The sequence below is a fragment of the Sarcophilus harrisii genome, chromosome 3 (assembly GCF_902635505.1).
Source record: "Sarcophilus harrisii chromosome 3, mSarHar1.11, whole genome shotgun sequence".
NCBI classification, from domain to species: domain Eukaryota; kingdom Metazoa; phylum Chordata; class Mammalia; order Dasyuromorphia; family Dasyuridae; genus Sarcophilus; species Sarcophilus harrisii.
Window position 1 is genome coordinate 547,078,413 of NC_045428.1, and position 25,320 is coordinate 547,103,732.

At 45.9% G+C, this 25,320-nt stretch overlaps 1 protein-coding gene across 3 annotated transcripts in view; it reads left to right on the forward strand.

The window, feature by feature from the left end:
* The window catches only part of KIAA1522 (KIAA1522 ortholog), a 43,234-nt gene that overhangs the window by 9,299 nt on the left and 8,615 nt on the right, over positions 1-25,320 (forward strand). The window contains exons 1-2 of one of the 3 annotated variants that reach the window (XM_031962297.1): positions 3,027-4,030; positions 24,948-25,085. In XM_031962297.1, coding sequence (XP_031818157.1) covers positions 3,940-4,030; positions 24,948-25,085 — 229 coding nt within the window. In that variant the 5' untranslated portion in view covers positions 3,027-3,939. Of the gene's footprint in view, positions 1-3,026; positions 4,031-20,473; positions 20,869-24,947; positions 25,086-25,320 lie in introns of those variants that run through there. The other 2 variants (XM_023500235.2, XM_031962296.1) reach the window with 2 other exon arrangements.

A 25,320-nucleotide genomic window follows, 5' to 3' on the forward strand; every position in this document is an offset into this window, starting at 1 on the left:
AGAGGCCTGGGACTGGGTCTGCACTCCTGATTGGGTTAAGGGATGGTGGTGGCCATGAAGTTGGCATGCAAATGAAAGTTGAAATCTGCTGCCTTGAGTCCCAACTCTTCCCTCTCTCTTAGTCCTGGGATGATGACCTTACTGGAGTGACCATCTATTAGCTAAAAGTGTGGGGGGGTACCCAAGTTTAGGGAGAGAACCTCCCTAGAGGGTCCCCCAGCCCAGCGCAAAGCCATCTCAGCTGCTCTGGTCACATGCTGAGTAAACTCCATATGAAAGAGCATTGTACACCTTGGGGTGGGGGTGGAGGTGGGACATGCTGCAACCACCCACACTTGGGTGTGGGTATGGATGCCTTTGTGGGACAGGGGAGGCAAGCCCTCTTATCATAAAAGGATGAGAATTCTACTTTATCCCTGAACAAATTGTCTCTCATTCTGTGAACATTTAGAGATCTCACTTTATAGAACAGATCAATTCCTGCAAAGTTTTCCAATCTCAATTTCAGAGGTCTTCTAATTCCAAGTCTACCTGAATTCCCAGAATCCCTTTCATAGTATCCCGTTACTCAGTCTCTGCTTATGCACATTCAGTTCAGTACAAAAATTAGAATGCTGGATTTAGAGGCAGAGGACCTGGATTCCAGTCTCCTGTCCTGTGCCTTGGTGACCTTGGACAAAGTTTCAGATTCCTTATCTGTAAAATGAAGGGGCAGGACTAAGTGAGCTCTAAGGTTCCTTCTAGTCACCTGTGAATGTTGTGGTGACTGATTCTTATGATGACCTGATTCATCCCAGTACAGACCTTTGATTTTCCCTCATTTTGTATGTTTTATTTCTGTAGAGGGAAGAATTGAAAAGTGAGCTGTCAATTAGTGGATTTGTGCTGAGTGGCTTCTTTGTGCTGGGAATGTCCTGGGAATGAGGGGGAAGGGATCACACTCACTGTTTTTGCCCCCTTGTAAGTTTTTCTATTCTGGGGATTTCCTAGAAACCACCCTGACCCACGCTAACAAGCAGTAAAAGGGAGAACTGAAGGTTGAAGTCAGGGAAGAGAAATGTGGCTGTGTCTTGGAGTTTTCGTTTAGTAGATTTGCTTAAAGTGGAAACCACTAAAACCCAATCAGTCAACAAGCATTTATTAAGTGCCTGCTGTGTGACAGGCACACTGACATTTGCTGAGAATACAAAAGAGGCAGAGGACAGTCCTTGTTCTAAAGAGGTTCATATGCTAATGGAATCGTCTTTAGACAGCAGTGGGGTCCTCTTTTTCCATGGCATTTTAGTATCTTCCAGGTCCTCAGCCTGAGTTGGTGTTACCTATCATCAATAATCCTTGACTCTTTCTGAAGGGATCTCTAAGCACCTTTGAACAATCCTCTTTTCTTTTTTTTTTAAGTTTCAGAACAGCATTTTATTTTTCCAATTACATATAAAAATAGTTTTCAACATTAATTTCTGTCAAGATTTTGAGATGCGAATTTTTCTCCCTCCTTCTCTTACCTCCTCCCTTCCCAAAACAGCAAGCAATCTGATAAGGTTATACATATACAATCATTTTAAACACATTTCCATATTGGTCATACTGTGAAAGAAAAATAATCAGAAAGAAAAAGCAAATAAAAAAGGTGAAAATAATATCCTTCTTTCCTCATTTGGTCTCCATAGTTCTCTCTGGTGTTTTCCATTCAAAATTTATTGGAATTGCCTTGAATCACTGAATTGCTGAGAAGAACTAAGTCTATCATAATCACCACACAATCTTTTAAAAAACTTCCCCGCCCCCAAATACATGCAAAGATAGTTTTCAACATTCACCTTTGCAAAACCTCGGGCTCCAAATTTTTCTCCCTCTCACTTTGCCACCCCCTCCCTAAGACAGCAAATACTCTGATATAGGTTAAATATGTCCTCACACAATGTTGCTATTGCTGTGTATAATGATCTCTTGGTTCTGCTCATTTCACTAAGCATCAGTTCATGTAAGTCTTTCCAAGTTTTCCTGAAATCCACCTGCTCATCATTCCTATTGAACAATAATATTTCACTCCATTCATTTACCATAACTTATTCAGCCATTTCCCAATTGATGGGCATTCACTCAATTTCCAGTTCTTTGCCATCACAAAAAGAGCTGCTACAAATATTTTTGCACATGTGGGTCCTTTTCCCTCTTTTATGATCTCTTTAGTATACAGACCCAGCAGTGATATTTCTGGGTCAAAAGGAATACACAGTTTAATAGTCCTTTGGGCATAGTTCCAAATTTCTCTCCAGAAGGGTTGGCTCAGTTCACAATTCCACCAATAATGCATTAGTGTTTTTCCACATCCCCGCCAATATTTATCATTATCTCTTCCTGTCATTTTAACCAACCTTAACCGTGTAAGGTAGTACCTCAGAGTTGTTTTAATTTGTATTTTTCTAATCAATACTGATTTAGAGCATTCATATGACTGTAGGTGACTTTAATGTCTTCATCTGAAAATGGGCTGTTCATTTCCTCTGACCATTTTTCAATTAGGAAATGCTGGTCCTCTTTTCTTGAGATAGATTGACTTGAGTAATTCCCAGCTATTCACAGTCTCCTCCTCACTCCATTTCCTAGCTCTCTAGCTCTCTGTTTTCTACAGAATTTCTAACAGAAATTTGAGGCAACATTCCCTAAAAGGGCCCGCATTGAGGTGTCATAGAATCACAGGATTTAGATTTGGAAGGAATCTTTGAGATCATTTAACCCATGTGCCATTTTACAAATGGGGAAACTGAGGCCCATGTAGTAGAAGGAACTTGCTCAAAGTTGATTGAGTAATAATTATCAGATCTTAAGATTTCTGACTCCAAATCTATTGGGGAGTGGGGGAGTTTGCTGAGAGAAGCTTTGAAGGTTGTTGAGCCAGTTCACTGTCCCTCAGACGGTTGGAGGCCCGGACTATAGTAAAAACAAAAACTTTGTTTTGTGGGCCTTTAAGTAAAGAAACTTCATAGCCCTGGATGAGGGGGATAATCGTCCTCAGCTGCCTCATCTGGCTTGGGCTGTAGTTTGAGGACCCCTGTAACTCACAGCGGTGAGTAGAGAATCTGGCTCCTCTGAGTCAGTCAAATAAACATAATGGAAAGAATGCTAATCTTGGTCAGAAGACCCATAATTGAATCATAGCCCTTCTCAACACCTGTGTGACTTTAGGCACGCTGTTACGTTATCTTTCCAGGTCTCGGTATTTCTCTCTGTAAAACGGGGTCAGATTTGCTTGCAGATCTTAGAAACAGAGAATGTTAGAGCTGACAAGAGGCAGTAGAGATCAGCTAACCCCGCTTTCTCTTTATATTTGGGGAAACTGAGGCCTGTACAAAGGAAATGCTCAAGGTCATCCAAGTAGTAATAATAACGCTAATTTTAGTTTCCCTTCCTTTATCCCTTATGGCTTAGATAAGTGCCATCTTCCTTAACCTCGTGGTGCAAAGGAAGGAACGCTGGGATTCAAAGCCAGATGATGTGGGTTCAAATCCCAGCTCTTCCACTTAACTACCTGTAAGGTCTCTTCGGGCGCTAAATCTGATTTCCTGGGAAGGAGTGAGTGCGTGTCATCCCCTTTCACAGAGGAGAAAACCCGGTTTATTTCTCACGTCCCCTGCAGGGACCATCGCCGCCTCTTCCCAGGAGCCTCCAGGCTTGCCAAGCTTTGGGAGGAGGGCCCGAGGTAGGCGTCCCTGGAGGGGCGAGGAGAGCCCGCATATGGGAGCGCGCCCCGCCCCTCGCCTCCCTCCGAGGCGCCGCCCCTCCCGGGCGTGCCCATTGGTTGCAGGGACGGTGGCGGCCGGAGCTGCCGGAGCGCGCGGGGGCCTGAGCGCGCGCCAGCCCCACGCCATGTAGCGCGCGCCCCCTCCCGCCCACTCCCATCCCCATCCCCGCCCCCGCCCCCCAGGGACCCCGCGCGCCATGGGGAACTCCCACCACAAGAGGAAGCCCCCCAGCAGCCGGACCCGCAGCTTCTGGCATTTCGGGCGCCGCCGGGGGAGGCAGGGAACAGGTAGGCGGGGGCGGGGGCCTCTGGGGGAAGGGGGATGGGAGGAGGACGGGGGCCGCCGGCGGCGGCCCGAGCCGGGGGGATCGGCGAGGCGGTGCGTCCGGCGCCTGGGGGTCCCTCTCCCTCTCCGCCCGGCCGTGTCCTGGGGTCCCCAGCTGCATGCTCCCACACGCACCTTCCCACATGCACACGGCTGTATGCAAAGGACGCATGAATGCGTCTGGATGGCACATCTTGACACTGTTACCCTTTGAGAAAGTTGCACAAACGCGGCAGAGAGACTCGCTTACAGGCGAGTGGGTGCATATGGACACATAATTACACAGCGTGCCCATAAATGTTGCCATGGATAGCCACACACTGGTCAGTTACAGAAACAGGACAGGGATACATGTTTACACATGGTTCTAAGCCACCCGTGCACATTCCCACTTCCACAAGCAGCACCCAGAACGGCTTATTCTCTGTCTTGTGCCCGTCTGTATTCGGGGCTATAATTATGGAAGATTTGGAGATAGATCCACACACGGGGCACAGTTCTACATGGATATCTGCATGCTCTCACACGGGTGTGTATGAAGAAGGGACTCGGTTGTACAGATGTCCACAATCGCCATGGCTGAGCGGACCCCTCCATAGATTTGAGATGAGATGCCGACCCATGCTTACATAGGCAGACGATTCCCTTAAGCAAATATTAATCGCCCACTGTGTGTAGAGCACTGGTTCCCATTACATGTACTCACAGTCACACATATCAGCGCAGCTAGACGGTCACACAGACTCACATTGTCATACACAGACCCCAAGTTATATACAGACACAGCCTTACACTGTTTTACACAGTGGCTGACATACACTCACACTTGTTCTTCTGTCCCACCCTGCTGACCCCAGAGGGCAGAAAGTTGACTGGAGAGAGGGAGAAAGAGACAAAAGGAGGGAGCTGGGGACAGAGACAGAAACTGAAGATTAGAGACTCAGGGCTGGCTCCATCTGACCACATCAGCCATCTGACTGGTTCTCTGGGGCACCCTCCCCCCACTGCTGAGGGTCTAGGCCCCTCCCTCATCTATCCCCCCCTTTTCAATTCAGTCACCCAGCTGGAACAGCCTAGGCCCCAGTCTGTGCAGAGATCTGCCTGAAAGGTTGTATTTCAACCCCAGGGGTGGGGGAGGGTCCCCTGAGGCTGGGCAACAGGATTCCTGGCTTCCCCCTCTAGTTCCCTCAGTGCGGGGAGAACTGTAACATGAACTGGGATTGATATGTGTGTGTGTGTGGGAGAGGACATCAGAGAGATAGATAGGAGGAGGAGGTACAGCCTCACCCTTTCCTCATATCCCCTCCCACAGGGGAGCTGCCTGGTCAGGTGGAAATCTCTGGGCTGTTTCCTGGGCACAGAACTCCATGGGAAGGATTGTGGGTGAGGGGGAAGGGAAAGTTGCCCATTTCTTCTGGTCCTTTGGATTAATAAACTTAATTCACAGACTCTTCAAACTTGAGGAGCTCTTTGAGACTATCAGGTTTCAACCCTTCTGTTTACAGATATGGAAACTGAGGCACACAGCTGGAAAGGGATCTACACAAGATCTTTTGTTCTAGTCTGAGTAAGGGGAATGTTTTCTGTACTTTCTTTGGAGAGAGAATGGGTACCTCTTAGAGGTTGGGTATCAGATTATGATTCTGAACCGGCCCCTTTTTCTTTCTAAGCCTCAGTTTTGGTATCTGTAAAAAAGGGCAGATGGCTTCTAAGGTAAAAACTAACATTTCTCTAAGGGATGGGTTCCCCACCAAGGCTGAATGCCTTCCTACACAGCATTTTACTCAGAGAAATCTTGGATTCTGGAATTCTGTCAGTTCTGTCCAATGTCCCTTCTATATCTTATTCACCCTCCCAACTGGGAAATCAAGTCAATTTCCCTGTTCTTTAGTTCTTCTAGAGCCGTTAGGGAAGGAGACTTAAAGAAGGAATGGCTTTCTTCTCAGTGTATATAATCTTGCTGACATGGATGGGATGAGTGCTTAGAGATCCCCACTGTTGATGAACTTTTATATTTTCCCCTGGGGGAGACTGGAGGGTATCAGAGAAGAAAACAGTCTTTATCTTCAAATTACTGACAGTTTAGTTGGAGAGACAAGACATTTCCAGATAGCATGTTAAACAGATGTGAAAAGTTGATGCTTTTCTCCACTATTCAAGCCCTAGGAATTCAGAAAGGTTAATGAGGTAAGGTTTCATAGAGATGAGTCTTGAAGTGAGCACTGAAGAAGTGTGGGCCTTCGTTTGTCATAGAGCACCATGCCCTGCAAAGTGGATGGATTTGGAACAAGCTGACCTGTGTTGGAATAATGGTTCTGGTGCTCACCATCAATCGTACCCTTGAAATTTTTTTTCCATACTTGCAACATCAATTTCCTCATCTGTTAAATAAAGGGGTTTGAATATACAATTTCCAAAGTCCTTTGAGCTCATCATCCTTTGGGAAAACCAGGGAAGTGCATTCCAAGTGAGAGAAGAGAGAGCTTAGTATGATGGGGGAGGAAGATGAGAAGGAAATTAGCCTGGTTGGAGCTGAAGATGCTTTTAAAATAGGAGATTAGGTGGAGTCAGCTGAGGAGTCCTTGAGTAACATGGGATTGGATTGAGGAATTTGGGCCTGATTTATGCAGGCAATCTGTAGTCATGACAGGATTATTGGTTTGGTTGTTTGTTTGTTTGTTTGTTTGTTTTTAAGTAAGGGGATGTTGGATCTAAACTGATTTTTAAAGTGAAAATCACTTGACCCTGTGCATGATGGAAAGGGAAAGACAACACTGGGAAACCTGTTAGAAGATTATGAAAATACCATAAACTCATGTGATATCTCTGCCATAAGGAAACTGGAGTTGCTGCATTTGGATGTGACTTCTTCCCCTTGGAGATGGATTGTATAGCTTTTAAAATTTCTTCTAACTCTAAATCATGGGATGTTATCTGCATCTTTGGTCATCCCTTGCTTAGTAAGAAGATTTAAAATTGGCAGAGATATTACGAGAGTCCAGGTAGGGACTTTGGTTAAAGTGGGGATGGACCATGGATGGGATTGGAAAGGAGAGATATTGTAGAGGAGAAATTAACCAGATATAGTGTGACCAAAGAGGTCATGTGATATGTTGGAAAAAAATGATAGATTTCCAGGCAGATAATCTAGGTTTGAATCTGGGCTCTTGCCTCTCTGTTGACAAAACATTTAACCACTCTCTGCCCTCATTTTTCTCGTCTGAAAAAATAATGGGGTTGGACTAGATGTCCCTTAAGGTCCTTTCCAGCTCTAAATCTGTGATCTTATATTTAGCAGTGGGAGAGTAGGAGTTGAGGAGACTCCCAGATCTCTTGGAGGATGGTAGCATCGTTGATAGAAATACCAAAGTTGGTAGCAAGTTTAGGGGGAAATGAAGAGTTTGGTTTTGGAAGAGCTAAGTTTGAGGCCCTGGGAGCACATGCACAAAGAGATTTCTTGAGGGTTATTTGAGGTCTGGTTTTAGATTTGGAAGATATTCATATACTAGAGAGATGATAATTTCTTGGCTAAGGGTTAGTTCATCCTGAGAGATGTTGAAGAGAGAAGGGCCAAGCTTAGTGGTCAGTAGTGAGCACAGTTGGAATTTGGTGGTGGGACAGGAGGATGAGGTGGGAGAGTTTCTGGAAGGAGAGATGCTCAACAGTGTGGTAATTGATTGTAAGTTCCTCTAATATAAAAGTCCTTTCTGTAAGTTTAAAGAACTGTTTAATGGTTTTTTTTTTTTTTTTTTTTTTTTTTTTTTTGTTTAATAAGGGATAATCCCATAAGGCTGATATTTGTCACCTCATTCTATATTTTGAGAGATGGAGTGGCTTGATCCCAATCCTATAGTTAGTAAAGCAGGATTGGAATGCAGGTACTAAATCCTCTCTTCCTATACTATGCTGCCTCTTTTAATAGACTCCTGTAGATTGGTGATCTCATTGAAATAAGTGCTCCTTTACGTAGGTGCTTAATGACTGTATTAATTTGAATTGAATCTCTGAGCCTCAGTATCAATAGAATGGGGGGGGGGGGCTAGACTAACTTTATAAAGTTTGTTACAGCAATAAATCCTATGATATCCCACTACAGAAATTTATAGGTGTACAATCCTGGGTAAGTCACTTAACCCAGTTAACTAATTTGTAAAATAAGAGATTGGACCTGATAGCCTTAGAAATTGAAAAGTGGGGAGTCCTGTCTAGATTTAAACTGGAAGATTTCCCAGTTTGTCTGGACTAGCTCTGCTCCCTCCTCCTTGGCCAACTGGACTAGGAGTAAAGGTAGAGTGGGTTGAGCTTCCTCTGGGGCAGAACCTGGGGGTGGAAGTAGGTGTGTGTGGGGGCCTAGGCAGGTGTTTCTGTGGGGGAGAGATGGGATGGGATCCTCTTTCTTATGTTTGTTCTCAGCTCCATGGAAACACTGCTCAAACTGTAGCCTAGGAATTTGCATTTGGGCAGGTCTGGGTGGGGAGTGGAGGGAAGGGAAAGGCTATGAAACCTCCTCCTCCCTCCCTCCTCATCAGTGTGTGGGTGTCTTTGTATTGGGGGTAGAGAGAGGGAGGCTTTGCCAAGGTTTTAGCAAGGAAGTCAAAGGTCCTACTCCCACTTGAAGAAGCTAGGGCTGCTCTGAGCAGGCTGGGCATTCTGTCCCTCTGGAGGGAGGTGTAGAGTGTCATAGGAGTGCTGTATGTCGTTGGTCAGGTGCTGTCAGGCTTTTAGGGAAGGGACTCCCTGCACTGCCCCTGAGCTTTTGCTTCAGTGGGGCCTGGTTTAGTTTGGCTAATATTCCTAGTACATCTTGAAGATCACACAGGTGTAAAGCCTCCTCAACATTTCTTGACTCCTTTGGGTAGAAAAAAATTCATCAAGCTTTTCATCCTTTCCCCAGGGGAAATGGGATGGGGAGGGGATGCCTAAATAGCTTCTATCTATAGCATAAAAAAACTTAAAAATGTTTTTCACTGTTCTTTAACAGTGACTCACTGCCTTATCCCACCCTCCCAAAGTAGCCCATCTTGTAACAAAAGTACAAGTAAGCAAAACAAATCAACACGTTTCAGTGTGTGTGACAATGACATTCTGTACCTGTAGTCTGTCACCTCTTCTGCCAGATAGTAAAGCATTGTCAATTCTGATAAAGTGACTTGTGCAAGGTCACACAGCTTGTAAACAGTTGAGTTAGGCTGCAGATCCTAGATCTGCTTTGGCTTTAGGTCTTGGCTGGGAAAGAGTATTGTCTCTTGTCTACTTGCTGTGTACTCCCTATTTCCCCCCTTTTTGCCCTCTTTCTACTAATTTACCCTACCCCCAGTCCTATCCAATATTCCTCTTCGACTTTTTACTTACCACTATAAATCATCAGGCCTTTCTTCCCTTTATCCTGCTCTGTGGGTAAAACCCAAAGAAATAAAGGAGATAACAGTGGGTGCCAGGCCAGGAATGCAAGACTCCTGGCTCACAAACCAAGTTGGTTTGGGAGTGAAGGGAGGTAAGGAGAAGGGTGGTAGGATCTGGGGGAATTTGGGATTTTGGTGAGAAATGGTCTGTGGGACTGCTGCTTTTTAAATCTTGTTTATTCATTTCCCTTCTCCCTTCCCCCTTGAATCCTTTAAAATTCTCTCTTTTCCTTATCTGAGCTCCTAGATAAGGAATGGCCCTACCTTCCTGAACAGATTGGCCTCTGATGGAGAGAAAGGTCCTTAAAGTTATTAAATAGCCCCCACTAAAGACCTGAAGGGTCTTCCTAATAAGGCCTCTTTGTTCAGGCATGCAGGTTTTCCTGGCCCCTGGTCCTTTTGGCAAGCATTTATTAAGTGACAGGGCATTGTGCTGAATCCCATCCTCTTCCTCATTCTCAGTGTACCTGAAGGATTCATCATGGGATTAGGTATTGATCTTTTCTCTGGAAAGTTAGAATGGGCTGGAGCAAAACTTAGAGGATTTTAGGATTTAGAACTGGAAGGAACCCTAGGAATCAACAAACAATCAACAATCATTATCAATGTTTACTATGTGCCAGGTACCGATGCTAAATGCTGGGGATACAAAGAAAAGCAAAGATTTCTTATCCTCAAGAAGCTTGCATTTTAATAGGAGAGACAACATGTTAATAATCAGGCACATATGAGATATATACAGAATAAAGGGAATGTAACAGGTGGGCATCTAGGTGATTTATGGATAGAAGGCAGATCCTGAAGACTCATCTTCCTGAATTTAAATCTGGCCTCAGACATTTATTAGCAGTGTGACCCTGGGCAAGTCACTTAACCCAGTTTGTCTTAGTTTCCTCATGAAGAAATGAGCTGGAGTAGGAAATAGCAAACCACTCTATTATCTCTTCCAAGAAAACCCCAAATGGGTCATAAAAAATTGGACATGACTGAAACTACTAAACCCCTATACAGAAAGGGAATATGGGGTGGAGGGGCATTTAGGTGGTCCAGTGAATAGTGTTGCGCCTGGAGTTAGGAAGACCTGAGTTCAAATATGGTCTTAGATACTTAGTAGCTGTTAGACTGGGCCAGTCACTTAACTTTGTTTGCCTCAGTTTCCCCCCCCCCCCCCCCCCCCCCCGGACCACTTCTGTATGTCTGCCAAGAAAATCCTGAATGTGGTCATGAAGAGTCAGACGTGAAAGAAGATGAATGGACAATTTAAATATGACAAAGAAGGGCACTAGCTGCTGGGGGATTGGCAAAAGCTTCCATTAGAAGGTGGGATTTATGTTGAGTCTTGAAGAAGACCAGAGAAACTGAGAGATAGAAGTGAGGAGAGAGAGCATTCCAGGCATGAGCATCGGCTAGGATAAAGGCACAGAACTTAGATTGACTTTTAACAAATAGGTCAGTGTAGCTAGATCAGAGAAAGACCTAAAGTGGGAATGTAAGAAAGGACTAAGTTCTGAAGAGATTTAAATAATGCCAATCAGAAGACTTTATATTTGATCATGGAGGTCACTAGGAGCTGATGGAGCTAATTAAGCAAGGGCAACATGAGACATGATCTTTATGCTTTAGAAACATGACTGTGGTAGCTGAGTGTGGGTTGAATTGGAGAGAACCGAGGCAGGGAAATCACTTAGAACAAAACTTCTTAAACTGTGAGTTGGAACCCCATATGGAGTCTCAGAACTGAATGTAAAGGTCTTGAAATTATGATTTATTATCAGTAAATGTTTGATTTGCATATTTCTTTTGTATACTTATATGCTTGGGGGGGGTTGCATAAAAGGTGAAACGATTTTCTAAGGTAAAAAGGGGTCTCTGGTGAAAAGAGTTTAAGAAACTGTGACTTAGAAGTCTGCTGTAATACATATGAGATAAAGGGGACCAAATTTAGGGTGGTGGGCTAGAGAGGAGAAAGTGTATGGGGAGATGTTGTAAAGCTAGAAAAAATTTGTGGATTTGTGTATGTGAGGAGAGCATGACTGTCAGTCTGGGTGATTGGGGGATGAGAGGCCAGTTTTGAAGGGAGGAGATCAGGAGTCTTGTTTTGGACGTGTTGAATATTCAATGTCCCCAAGTTTATTTGGTCCAGTGGTTCTCAAAGGTGTGGGGGGACCACACCTTTTTAGGGCCTTCAAGATCAAAACTATGTTCATAATAATCCTCAGATCTTTTATTTTATTATATGATAGGTATTGATATAATACATGTAAGCAAAAGTTCTTTTGGGAGGTCCTGTCTAATTTTTAAGAGTGAAAAAAGGTTCTGAGATCAAAAAGTTGGTCTAGTATAAGTCTTCTTTGTTGTGGGGTTAGAGTTGGAGCTTTGATTCCATTGGGTTTGGCAATGTCTGTATAAGAAAGACCTCCGTTCAAGTGCTGTCTCTTAGAGTGACCCTTAATCTCTCCCCACGCAGAGTTCTAAAACTATAGAATTGCAGAGTAGGTATTGGCCAGCTTTGGTGGAGGGGAATTTCTTTCTTCTTTTTTTTTATATTTTTCCAAATACATGCAAAGACAGTTTTCAACATTCACCTTTGCAAAACCTTGTATTCCAAATTTTTCTCTGTCTCATTCCCTTCCCCAAGACAACAAGCAATCCAATATAAGTTAAATGTGCAGTTCTTCTAAATATACTTCCATATTTGTCATGTTCCACAAGAAAAATCAGATCCAAAGGGGAAAAAACACGAGACAGAACAAACAAGCCAACAACCAACCACCACAACAAAAAAAGGTGAACATGCTTCTATCTACACTTAGTTTCCATAATTCTGACATTTTCCATCCCAAGTCTATTGGAGTTGCCTTGAATCACTTCATTGTTGAAAAAAACCAAGTTTATCACAGTTGATTATCACATAATCTTCTTGTTGCTGTGCACAATGTTCTCTTGGATCTGCTCACTTTACTCGGCATCCGTTCATGTGATTCTGTCTAGGCTTTTCTCAAATCAGCTTGTTCACCATTTTTAATAGAAGAATCATATTCTGTTACCTTTATATACCATAACTTATTCAGCCATTCCTCAGATGATGGGCATCTACTCAATTTTCAATTCTTTGCCACTACAAAAAGGGCTGCTACAAACTTTTTGCACATGTGGGTCCTTTCCTCTGTTTTATGATCTCTTTGGGATACAGACCCAGTACTGAGACTGCTGGATCAAAAGGTTTGGACAAGTCGATAGCCCTTTGGGCATAGTTCCTAATTGCTCTCCAGAATGGTTGGATCAGTTCAAAACTCCATCAGCAATGCAATTAGTATCCCAGTTTTCTCACATCCCTAGAGGGGAGTTTTTTAATTGAACTGTGGAGAAAGGAAGGAAATAAACATTTATTTCAAATCATTGAATCCACATTCAGCACTCTGTCCATCTCACCTCTTGGCTACCTCTAGAATTGGTAGTTCCTTATAGTAGTAATGAAGATAGTTTTCCTCTCCTCATCCCCTTCCCAGGAACTACCAAAGTGGGCAGATCAGTTATGGCTTCCTCATTTTTAACTAGAAGAAAGTTGCTTGTAGCATTAAGTTACCCCTCTTATTGTTAATGACCCACCAGCTTGAGTCAAACTCAACTTCTTTTTGCCATTTCCTCCCTTCCAGATATTCACATATCCATAAGTCTTTTTCTATCTTCACCATTTCTCTCCCTATTCACGTAAGACCCAGTAGGAGTCCTGTACTTGGTGTGGTAGGGGGATAAGAGGGTCAGAAGCTCCTTCTCAATCTGCTGCATTTACATAGCCTTCCTTGTAATCGATGAGAATATTGATCCTGATGGGGACTGGGACTCCCCTAAATTTACCCATGTGCAATTAGGCTGGAATCTTTCCCTTCTCCCCCCCCCCCCCCCCCCCCCCCCCCCCCCCCAAATTTGATGCACTTTCCTATATTGTATTGTTTGGGGAAGACTTGGAGTCTGCTGATATCATCACTCAGCCGTTATCTTGATTGTTTGTGACTCCACTTGAATTTTGGAGAGCAAGAAAAGAGGGATGGAGGAAAGAAACTTAAGGCCTCTTACTGGGGAAATGTCACAAGCCTGGTAAACAGGTTAACTCTGCTTGGCTGCCCACTTCTTTTCTGTAGACCTCAGTTTCCCCTTCTGTAAGAAGTTTTGGGAATATACCTTCCCAGTAGGTTTTGGGCTTTGCAAAGTCAAAAGTGTGACACCAATAAGGAATCTTTATTTTTATAATCTGGATGACTAAACCTGAGACTCAATTAGAACAATAATTGATTATTGCTCTTTGTAACCTGGCTCTGCCTAGCCCGAGGGACAAGAAAGGCCACCCTCTTTCTCCTGGGCCCTTCTGGCTCTCCCTTCCTCCCCCCCAGCCAATATTTACCTTAAAACCTGCTGGTCTGCTTGGCTGGGGGCAGGAGGAGGGGCTGCTGTTGTTTCAGTGGGGCAGGGCTGGAAACTCCCCTGGCTTTCACTCCCCCAGCATGGGGTGTTTCCCCTCTCCTTGGCTGCAAACCTTCCCTTCCGTTCCTTAGATCAGTTGTCTAAGGCCAGTAGCCCTCCCCCTTTGTCTGAGAACCTAGAGGGCTCCCCTGAGCCTGGAGGTGTGTGTGGGGGTCTTTTTGAAGCTGGGACAGTTCTCTCCCCAACCCCTCTTGGCCAGCCTGGGAGTGACAGGTGGATGAGTTGGGGGGATGGCTGGGAGACATTCTTTTGCTTGGGCTGGAATGTGGGTTCAGGGACTCCCCTCACCCCATTCTCACAGGACTTTCTTTACAAGATGCAGCTGTCTCCATTAAACGCCCTTCATCACTCTCTCAGCCCCTTCAAGCCTTCTTCTCCCTTCCCTAGAGCAAGTGGGGCACACAGCTGGGCCTGGGATCCTCCGTTCCCTTCCCTCCCCTGTCTTTTTCTCCCCCTCTCCCACAAACAGTCCCTTAGTCCTAGTGTGTGGTAAAGGCTGGGTGGGCCCTGAGGCACTGAGGAGGTAGGCTGGGGGTTGAGCCCCTCCTCTTCGGGAGTCCCCTCCCCCACTCATTCCTCTGTCCTGAGTCATATGGGTGCTTTGGGCACTCCCTCCTGCCCCGCCCCTACCCCTGCCCCCTGTACAGGAATTGGGCAGGTTGAGACATCACTCCCAAGAGGATGTTTCCCACATCATAGAATAACAGAGCTAGAAGGAACAATTTAAAAAAAAAAAAAAAAGATACTAAAACATCCCGCATTGAATAGCAGCTCTGGAAAGGACCTTAGAACATGAAGTGCTCAGGCTGGGAAATGACCTTGGGGGTCACCTAGTCCAGTGCCCTCATTACAGATGGGGAAACTTGATACTTTCAAAAGGGAAGTGTCTTGCCCAAGTTTACACACAGTCCTTTATTGAGCTTCAGGACTTTCAACTTCTGTCTTTGGAACTCCTTGTCCTGGACTGCTTGTTCACCCAGGCAGGGGGCAGTTAGGAAAACCTGGGTTCTTAATAGTTTTATGACCTGGAAGTAGTCACTTAATTTCATTCAGCATCAGTTTTCTCATCTCTAAAATGGGGATAGTGCTACATCACAGATTTTAATGTCATCTGCTACATATGGATTTCAAAGGGTATGAAGTGAGCAGTATGTAACTGTCAGTTATTATTACTACTACATTTTCTGTTCCATCAAGCTGCCTGAGTACAAGGTTTGATTGGGATATCCTTTTCCTCCTCTTCCTCAGCCAGGTGAAGGAGGAGTCTCCTTAGGCTGGGTGATGGTACTGTCAGACAACCTTCTCAGGACTGTGTGCAGTGCTCTGGGCATGGGGTCTGGACAAAGTCCAGCAGGCTTGTGAATGGTCTGGGAATAAGGTTTTTCTGAGGGAAGTTTCCCTATTCCTTCCCTCGAACCTTCTCCCTGGACCCACTCAGTTTATAGATCTGGGAGTTGCTTATATTGGAGGTAACTAGGAGGTGACTGACTGGAAGATGAGGAGGCCCATTTGCTTCAAGTCTCAAGACTACAGGTGGGGGAGGGGGTTGTCAGGACAACCAGATGTTATCAAAGCTCAGACTTGGGACTTGGCTCCAGTGATATGCAGCTGTCAGCTTCCAGCTGTTGTGTACCTGGGACCTTCCTCTCTAGGGCTGTCCAATCTGCAGCCTTCTCTCTTTAACTTGCTGTGCACAGCCCCCTCCCAACTTCTGCCTGTCTCCCTGGATCTGGTGGGTACCAGGGTCAGGGTTGGAAAAGAACTGTTCTAGAAGGGGTAAAGATCTGCCCAACTTGCTCACTCAATGTTTGCTCCCAGGGCTTCCAATCCATGCAGATTTTTCTCCTCCTCATCTAGCAGAATCCTATTGTCCCTGAGGTAACCAAAGGAATTTTAGATTTTGGCCTGGGGCCCAAGTTTTTGCCTGTTTTGAGGGGAGGAGGCAGCCTCTGCTCTGAGGGAGGAAGGGAGGAGGGACACAGCTCATTCCCCTTTCTCCCCCTCTCCCCAGGGATTTATACTTAAAAAAAAAGAAAAAGAAAAAGAAGCCATTCAAAGAAAACTAGTAGAAGAATCTCACAGAATTCTCGAAGCAATTGGGCACAGTGTTATCTGGTAGATGAGATCCATCGAGCCAACTTTTTTCCCCACACAATGAGGCACACCGAGGGCCACTGCAGGTCTGTAGGGAAGTTGGTTCTCTCCTCAGACTTCCTGCCCCTCTTCTCCTGGGGGTTGGGGTCAGACTTGAAGAAAAAAGGCCCCATGAAGATGGGGCTAATGGAAGCCAGAATCAACACTAGGATTTGCTTAGTAGGCCAATAGCAGACCAGGAGATGGATTCCTTGTGGAAGATATGGGATATGGAGAGGGAGGAACTGGAGCTCTGATGAACTCCCCCAAAGCTGGTGAAGTGAAGGCTGGACGTGGAAAGGAATAATTATAACCACAGCTATATGTCTCCTCTACAAATGGTAGCTCATGTGAGGAAGGAAGGAGCAGAATGATTCTGATTCCACCTCCACCCCACCCTGCCTTGGGCTCTCCGCCAGTGCAGTGCCAGAAAATGTGTGTGTATGTGTGTGTGTGTGTGTGTGTGTGTGTGTTTGGTATGTGGAAGTGTGTGGGAGTGCAGGTGTGTTCATGGGAAGTGTGCGATGAATTGGTATGCTCTTAGCAATTAACCACTGGGGGTGTGTGTGTCGGGATAGCCTCTCAGGGTTTTTTCTCAGGGCCCTCTACTCCATAACAGATTTCTTTCCTCCTCATCCAGTATAATCCAGTTGTCCTTGTGGACTGACCCCAGTCTTGGGTCTCCCTCTCACCCCTCTCCACTCACACTTCTCTCCAGATGTGTTTCTTCATCAGTAAGATGCTGGGATAGGATTGGATGCCCTCTGAGGGCCCTTCTACCCATATATCTGTGATCCTATATGAGTGTGAGGAATATACCTATGAAGAGATAGGGGAGGGATTGGGATGTGGTGGGGGGGGCGGGTAGGAAGAATACGGCACATGCATGTATTGTGTGTATGTACACACGTGTAGATGGGGAATGATGTAGGGTACATTATGAATAGATATGTGGCTTGTGTATGAGAGTCTGCATGTGTGAAAAATGTCAGTTGTGTGCATGCATCTATGTATGTTTCTGTATAATATGATGGGTTTATGTGCATCATGTACAGGAAGGGAAGTTCTCTGCTCTGTATGTCGGGGCTTGCGGGAGTATGTGTGGGGGAAAGTACTTACTTTGCAATCGGAGAGTCTCAGTTAGTAACTATGAAATGAGAAATGACTTGCCTAAGCTCACACAGCAGCAGAATTTGAACTCTTGATTCCAGAGCCAGGACCCTTTCCACTACCCTGTGCCTCAGTTTTGTCATCTATAAAATGGGGGAGTTGGACTCCATGGCCTCTTAAGGTTCATGCAGAACATTAACTGCCTTTTGCATTGATTCATGGGTGCATGCATACATTAATATAGTCAACATGCAAACCCCAGGCACTGGGGTTACAAAGACAACAATTACAAATGGCCCTTCCTTTAAGGGGCTTACATTCTTCTAGGGATACAACTTACATAGATTAAAGTCGCATTTCCTTGTAGATACTGTACTTCACTATACAGATCCTGCAGTGGAGGGACTCGGGAAGATCCCAGTACAGATGTGGTCTCAAACACTTACAAACTGTATGAAGCTGGGCAAATTACTTAACCTATGTTAATATATAAAACATAAATACTAGATATATGAGGAGGATGAGCTGAGAGCTCCTCCTTTGGAAGGGCTCATGGACTTGAATTAACCATTGAAGGTAGAGGTAGAGGTAGAATTAAGATGTTTTGTTTTTTAATTTTAAGTGTGTGTGTGTGTGTGTGTGTGTGTGTGTGTGTGTGTATTCCAGGCATGAGAGGTAATCTTCAAAGGCACCAGGGTGGAAGATAGGATATGTCTTACAGAGAAGAAGCATGATTCAATAGAAAGAGTACTGAGTTTGACTGTGGATCTGAGTTCAAGTACTGTCTCTACCACTGACTATCAATGTGACCTTGGGCACTTAATCTCTGGGCTGCAACTTCATCTTTCAAATGATGGGTTGAAATTGGATTTTTAAGGTTTCTTCCTGCTCAGGTTTGGGGCCCTTCTTAGGTCTGGCTAGAATGTCAGTGTGCAAAGGGGGAGTATCATGCAGTAAGCTTGGACAAGTTGAGTGGCGTAGGCTCTAGAGCGCTTTCACTGCCAAACGAAGATTTCCTCTTTTCTTTGAGGCAGTAAGCAGTTATCAAAGCAGGGAAGTGAAGCGACCAGAGCTGGTGTCAGTTTGGCCACTGGAGTATTTGTTGGGTGGTTGTATGGAGGATGGATGGGGAGAGGAGAGAGACTGGAGCTAAGGAGACTCAGGAGGCTCTCAGTGGACTTAGGTGAGAGGGGTTGCAGGCTGGGGATCCTCAGGGCAGTTATGAGGGTTGAAGAGTAAAAAGAGTATAAATTTAAGGCTGAATGCCCTGGAGAGAAATTAGCCCAGCTCCCTCAGATCAGACGAGATAAAAGGGGTGTGTAAACCTTGACACACTTTATAAATGTTCGCTGTAGTTATTAGATTATTATTTACTGTTATGATTGTTATTACTTTGTGTCTTCCCAAGCTGGAGAGCTCCCTGAGTGTAGATACTGGGCTGGATAGCTCTCTACTCTTTCTTTACCAGAGGCACCAACATTGTAGCAGACAGTAGCAATATCTCAATTGATTGCTGGATTTCTTCAGTCCCCAATACCTTTCTCTGTCCTGCTCTCCATGCATATAAGGTGGGTAGGCCTGCCCTGGAGCAGAGGCCATCTTTTGTAATATGCCCATTATTCTGAAGTCCTAACAACAACAACCGTATGAGGTTGGTGAAAATCTTGTCCTAATTTGAGATGTGGGGAAGAAGCCAAGGCTCCAGAGAGGGGGTAACTGTCAGGGGTCACACAGTTAAGGAGAGTGGAAGCCAGGTTTGAACTATTCAGCGCCCTGCCCTATTTATCCCTCCAGGGGTAGACTCCAGCACCTGATGGGAACCTGGTCTTTCCTAGGAGCCAAAGCTTCAAATCATGTGGCAGCTTTGACCAGTTCCTATCAAGAGCAACATACAAATAATCATACCAGACATCTGCCCTAGACTTTCCTGTCATAGGGCGGGGCTGAATTCATTATGATTCAGTGGCTGAGGTCTTTAAAAAGAGATTCTTACTCTAGCTACTTGCTCCTTTCCTGGGGAGGACTGCTCTGGAATAATAAGGGCTTGCATCCTGTTGATAGGCCAGAGCCATGAAGGAGGCAGGGGATACTCCTAGGGTCTTCACTTTGGTCAGACCTCATGCAGAGTACTACGTTCATTTCTAGGCATTTTAGGAAGCTCGTTATCAAGCCAAAATGTGTTCAAAGGAGGGATGGGATATGTACAGACAGTCAGTAATTGGAGTGGAGAAAGAATGATAGCAACTGAGGGGATCCAGAAAAAGCTTTTGAGAAGAGGTGGCTTCTAAGCTGAACCTTAAGGGAAAGTTAAAGAATGTTGAGGGAGTTGAATCAAGTGCATTATAAGCATGGAGGATAAGAGTTAGTGCAAGTTGTCTATCAGTCAGTCAATAAACATTTATTACGGGTGTACTATGTGCCAGGCACTGTACAACTACTGGGGATACAGAATGAGGAAGGCCTTAAATATGAGGCTGAATGTGTAACTGCATCTTAGAAATAACAGGGAGCCATTGAAGATTTTTGAGGAAGGAAGGGATGTAATTCACATCTATGGCATAGAAGGATTATTTTGGCACATGGGAGGAGAATTTGCAAAGGAGAGAGAATGGAGGAAGACCAATTGGGAGGCTATTGCAAACAAGAAATGACAAAGGCCCTTAAATTAGAGGGAATGAGGTACAAGATAGTTTTGAAGTAGAATTGACAGGATTTGGCAGCTGATTGATGAAGGGAGATAGGGAATAGCAGGCCTGATGATTTGGGAGGTGCTGGTTTCTTGAGAGGATAATAGATATGGATGGAACTTTAGAGGTCATTTTACAGAGGAGGAAACTGAGGCCCAGGGAGAAATGACAGAAAATTTGATTCAGAGCCAGGACTCTTTCCACTTTACTCTACCTCCAGGTATGATAAAGGACCAAAAGGACAGGTGACCCCTTCTGGGGATTCCGTCCAAATAAGTAGGCATTGGATTAAATAGCACCTAGAGATCGATGTGGGTTTAGTGACCTCGGGGCAAGCCCCTTCTGCTTCCTAAAACCTAACCCAACCCAAAGGATTGGAATCAGTAAATTCTAAGCTCCCTCCCAAAGCTATCTTGGGATTCTCTGACCTGGTTAGAATTCCATCTCTGTCATTCACTAGCTATGTGACCTTGGACAAATCCTTTGCTTTCTGGGTCTCAGTTTCCTTTTTTGTAGAAAAAAAAAAAGGCTTTACAGACGATCCTTTCTAGGCTTTTCTGAGGCTAAAGCTTTTTTTTTGGGGGGGGGAGGTCAAATCATATAATCTTTTTTCCCTTCATGGGGTGAAGATTGAGGATATTCCAGTCCGAGTCAACCCCTCTCCCCCTAAGCATCCATCCATTCTTGTCTAGTTCCTGGAGGCTGGGGTCCGGATTGCTGAAGCACCCAAGGGGAGGAGAGGGGGCGGGAGCCGGTGGTGCAGTGGCAGCCGGCCAGCCCCTCCCCCGGCCCCAGAGTCGCCGCCCTCCCTCCATTCCGAGCTGGCGCAGTTTCCAGTCTCCGGTCCTCAACGGAGGCGGAGCAGCTCCAACAGGCGAGGGCGGGCCGGAGAGACTTGAGGGACTGGGGTCCCTTCGGCCGCCGCCGCCATGGTTGTGTTTATGGGCCGGCACCTCCCCTCGCTCCTCGGGCTCTTTAAGAAAAGGGGTGAGTGGGGAGCAGTCTGCGGGGTGGGGTGAGCACTGAGCGGGACTGGGTCCTCTAAGCATCTCTGCCCCGCCCTGGGGAGCTCCGAGCGCTCACGGGCGGGCGCTAGCGGATGGATCTCTCCGGAATTCCTACCTTTCCCCTAGATAAAGTGTAGGATTCTCTGAGCGTTTTAATGGGGACGGGGCTGCACAAAGTAGCAAGGTCCTTTAGCATCCTTGTTCCTCTCTGTTAGCCTGGGGATCTCCAAGCTCTTCAAAGGGGAGGAGTGATGCTGCTAATTTTTACCACTCACCATCCCCCTCCCCGGCCCAAGTAGAATCTGGAAATAGTGGCCAGAAGGGCAGGAGAAGGTGACTTGTTAGGTGAGGAGGGGATGTGGGCCCACTGGCTTTCTCCCCCTCCGCAGAGGTGAATGTAGGGAGGGACAGTGTTTCTCCTCTTTCTCCTGCATCAGCCCCCGAGAGTTCCCTTTGTCCAGCCACCGCCCCTGTGGGAAGGGGGGCTGCAGATTGAACTGGGTGAATGAGTGTATGAGGATTGCTATCTGTCTGTCTATTATTATATATAGGAATATGTATGTGTGCAAGGCACATCTGGGCCAGGAAGGAGGAGCTGAGGATTCAGAAGAAGATGAGGTGTTCTACCCCTCCCCCCAAGAAATCTTAACCCTCTGCCTTGCCCACCCCGATCTCCCTAAAGCCTCCCTGTCTCATCTATCCGAGGTTTCTCTCCAGCCGCCAGGATACTCTTTACTTGGGGGCTTCCACTGGGTTGACTGGGTGTCACACTCAGATATCGGGCCCCTGGGAACAGGGGAGACCTAGCTTAGATTGATTCTGAGTTAGAGAGGCCAGTGAGGCTCCTGTGTTCTCCAGAAAGTGTGCGGAAGGAACTGGTGCCAGGAGAGAATCCTGACTCAGGACATCTGGCTCCTAAGTCCTGCCCCTGATTACCTATGTGATCTCCTTAACTGGCATGATGGATAGAACTTGGCTTGGAATTAGGAAAACCTGGGTTTAAATTCTGCTACTTGCCCCAATAGAAAGGATTTGGTGTCAGAGGACCTGGGTTTGAGTGGAAACTCTTTTACTTACCTAGGTGACCTTGGATAAAATACTTCTCAGTTCATTTGTAAAATGGGAGGATTGTGTTAACTGATCTCTACCATCCCATTTAGTTGTAAATCGAAGGTCCTTAAAACACTGTGACCTTAATGCCTCTCTGTGCCTCTCCTTTTGCCCTAGGTATTATCTGTGGTAAAGAGGGAAGGTTAGAGATGATAGAAGGGAGGGAGGAGTACCCATGTTATTCTCCTCTGGATCCCAGGCAATGTTACCTGTTGGCTCAGTGAGATGGGATGAAATTGTGGGAAGCAGAATGGAGAACCCATAGCTCTCCTTTACTCTTGGGGTGAGTGGGGATGTATGATGTGATTCTTGGAGAGGGGGGTGGGATCAGAGAAGCTATGAATCCCTATCTTTCCTAAAGAGTGCACGAGTTTCTGAGCATTTTAATGGGGGTAGGAAGGCTATTATACTAAATAACCTAGATCCTTTAGCATCCTACTCCCTCCCAATGAGCTTGGGGATCTCCAAGCACTTCAAAGAGGGCTGTGGTCATCAGTGTCCTGTCCAGTAACCAGGTCCTCTCTTCCACAGGTTCAGGGGGTATCAGGTTCTTATCTTGGTGGGGGTGGGGGAAGCTCTGTCCCTTTAAATATTGCTTTGTGAGGTGCAGAAAGGTTTAGCCAAAGTCAGATGACCTGTCTCTCCCTTGTTGCTTATGTTGTATATTCTATTTAAAGGGACAGAGGCCACTTCCTTTGACAAAATCGACTGTGTCAGCACTCAGCAGGCCTCTCCATGCCTTTAATAGGATCTCTTGTAATGGGCCAACCTCCTATCTGGGGGTTCTTGAGGTCAGGAGAACATTCAGGATGTGAGAGATGGATAGTCTTGGGGGGGGGGGGGGGAACGAGGAAAAAGTATAGGAAAGTTTCTCCCATTTCACATATACTGCCACAGAGCTCAATGCAGGCCCAAAACATTTAGTAAGCGCCTACTGTGTGTAGAGCCCTTTACAGAGCAGCCATGTCAGTGCTCCAGTACTATGAGGTCACAGAACAGTGGGGCTTAGGACAAGAATGGATACAATTAGTTTAATGATACACGGTATTACATGACTAAGCACATTAGAGAAAGACAGACCTGGGATCAAGTGCGACATATTGGCTGTGTGAGACTGGGCGAGTCGCCGGATCTTCCAGTGACCCAGACACACGTGAAACTCTAAATGGTAGAGAAGGTGCACATTCAATTGGGAGAGGAGATTCCTCACCAGGACTCCCTGCTATCAACGCAGTCACAGGTTCAGTTTTTTAAAATCGCACTAGAAACAATCCAGAGTGCAGGAGACCTGAGGAGACGGGCTCCCTGGCACTGGCTTTTGAATTGGGTTGTAGAGGGGAGGAAGGAAGGAAGCAGCCATTTATTAAGCACTCAGAATGTGCCAGGCACTGGACTAAACCATCTGATCTTCACAATAATCCTTTGAGGTGGATGCTGTTATCTTCATTTTACAGTTCAGGAACCTGAGGCAGACAGGTTAAGTAACTTGCTTTGTGGTAACACAGCTAGTGTCTGAGTGGATTTGAACTTGGATTGTCCTGATTCCTCATTCCAGGTCCAGAGCTTTATCCACTAGGTCATCTAGCTACTTCTTTAAAAATTAAAGAGGAATTTACTATTGCCATTAGAATGTAAGCTTCTCAGGGGCAGAGACTGTTCTTCCCTTTTATAACTTCAGCCTTAACGTGTGTGTGTGTGTGTGTGTGTGTGTGTGTGTATGCGTGTATATATATAAATACACACCATAGTGTGTATATATGTGCTAGCATAAGTGGTACATACTAAGAATTTAATAAATGCTTGTTTCCTTCCTTTCTTCCTCCCTCCCTTCCTTCTTCCTTTCCTTCCTTCCTTCCTTCCTCCCTTCCTTTCTCCCTCCCTTTCTTCCTCCCTTCCTTCCTTCCTCTCTCCCTCCCTCCCTCCTCTCTTCCTCCTTCCTTTCCTCCCTCCTTTCCTTCCTTCCTTCCTCTCTCTTAATAAATATTTGTTGCTTGACGACTTGTCCTTTGGGAGGGAGGATATTCTAGGCCTAGGGAATAACAGGAGCAAAAATAGAGTGGCAAAGGTGGGGACAGAGCCACAGATGCTAGGAATCCAGAAGAAAGGGAGCTTGGGAGAGGCCTGGGGAGTCCCTTGGCAGAAGCAGATTTCTTTCCTTTGTGGTGCCAACATACAGACTTAGGGTCCTCTTTGCGGTTCTCCCTGGGAAGCCCCTGTTCCCTCCCCAGTCCACCCAAGCACAGGGGCCCCTTTGTGGGGACAAGGAAGAGGGGGAAGCCTCTTTGGCAAAGGAAAGCTATGGAGGAGAATATTCTGAAATGAGATTAGGAAGGTAGAGTGGGACCAGGTGTGGCGATGAAGGCCAGGGTCTGGCTGCCAGCTCTCTGTTCTGCTCCTGGGGCGGAGTCTGGATCTGCCTGGGTCTGAGTTGGCTTTCTTGGAGAGAAAGCAGAGACAGCCATGTGAGCTCACCTTCTGGGCCAGCCAGCCAGTCAGAAAACATTTATTAAGGGCTTCCTGTGTTCTATGCACTGTGCTAATGAGTGGGGATGCAAGGAGAGGTAAAAGGTGGTCCTTCTCTCTGGGTTCATGGTGAAGTGGAGGGCTGGGGATGTTGTGTGCCTTCCTGACGCAACTTTCTACTTTACCATGTGGGATCCCAGCACTTTGGTTCAAATTCTTGCTTTACTACTTAACCTCGTTTTCCTCCCCTGTAAAATAAAAGAGAAAAGTGAGATATATTTTTCTAAATTAATCAGACAGTGAGAGGAAGCACCATAGTACCTTAGAAGGAAGATGATTTCTAGCTGGAAGATCTGGGTTTGTGAGACTCACTTGTATACTCGATTTCTGTCCCTGGGCCTCCATTTCCTCATCTGTAACATGACTTAGAGATCCCTTCCAGTTCAAAGTGTATGACCCTCTGACTCCCTCTTCCCTTGTCTCCAGGCTCAAGCAAAGCAGACAATAAGCAGCCATCATCAGATGACCATCAGGACAATGTCTTCTTTCCCAGCAGCCGGCCTCCTCACCTGGAGGAGCTGCACTTTCAAGCCCAAGAAGGACTTCGATCCCTGCAGTACCAAGGTGCTGTTCTCCTCCCCCCCGCTTCCCCACACCCCAGATGCTCCCCCCTGGGCTCGAGATCCTTTCCAGGGGTCCTCAAACTTTTTAAATAGGGGGCCAGTTCATTGTCTCTCAGATTGTTGGAGGGCCGGACTATAGTAAAAACAAAAACTTTGTTTTGTGGGCCTTTAAATAAAGAAAGTTCCTAGTCCTGGGTGAGGGAGATAATCGTCCTCAGCTGCCGCATCTGGCCCGA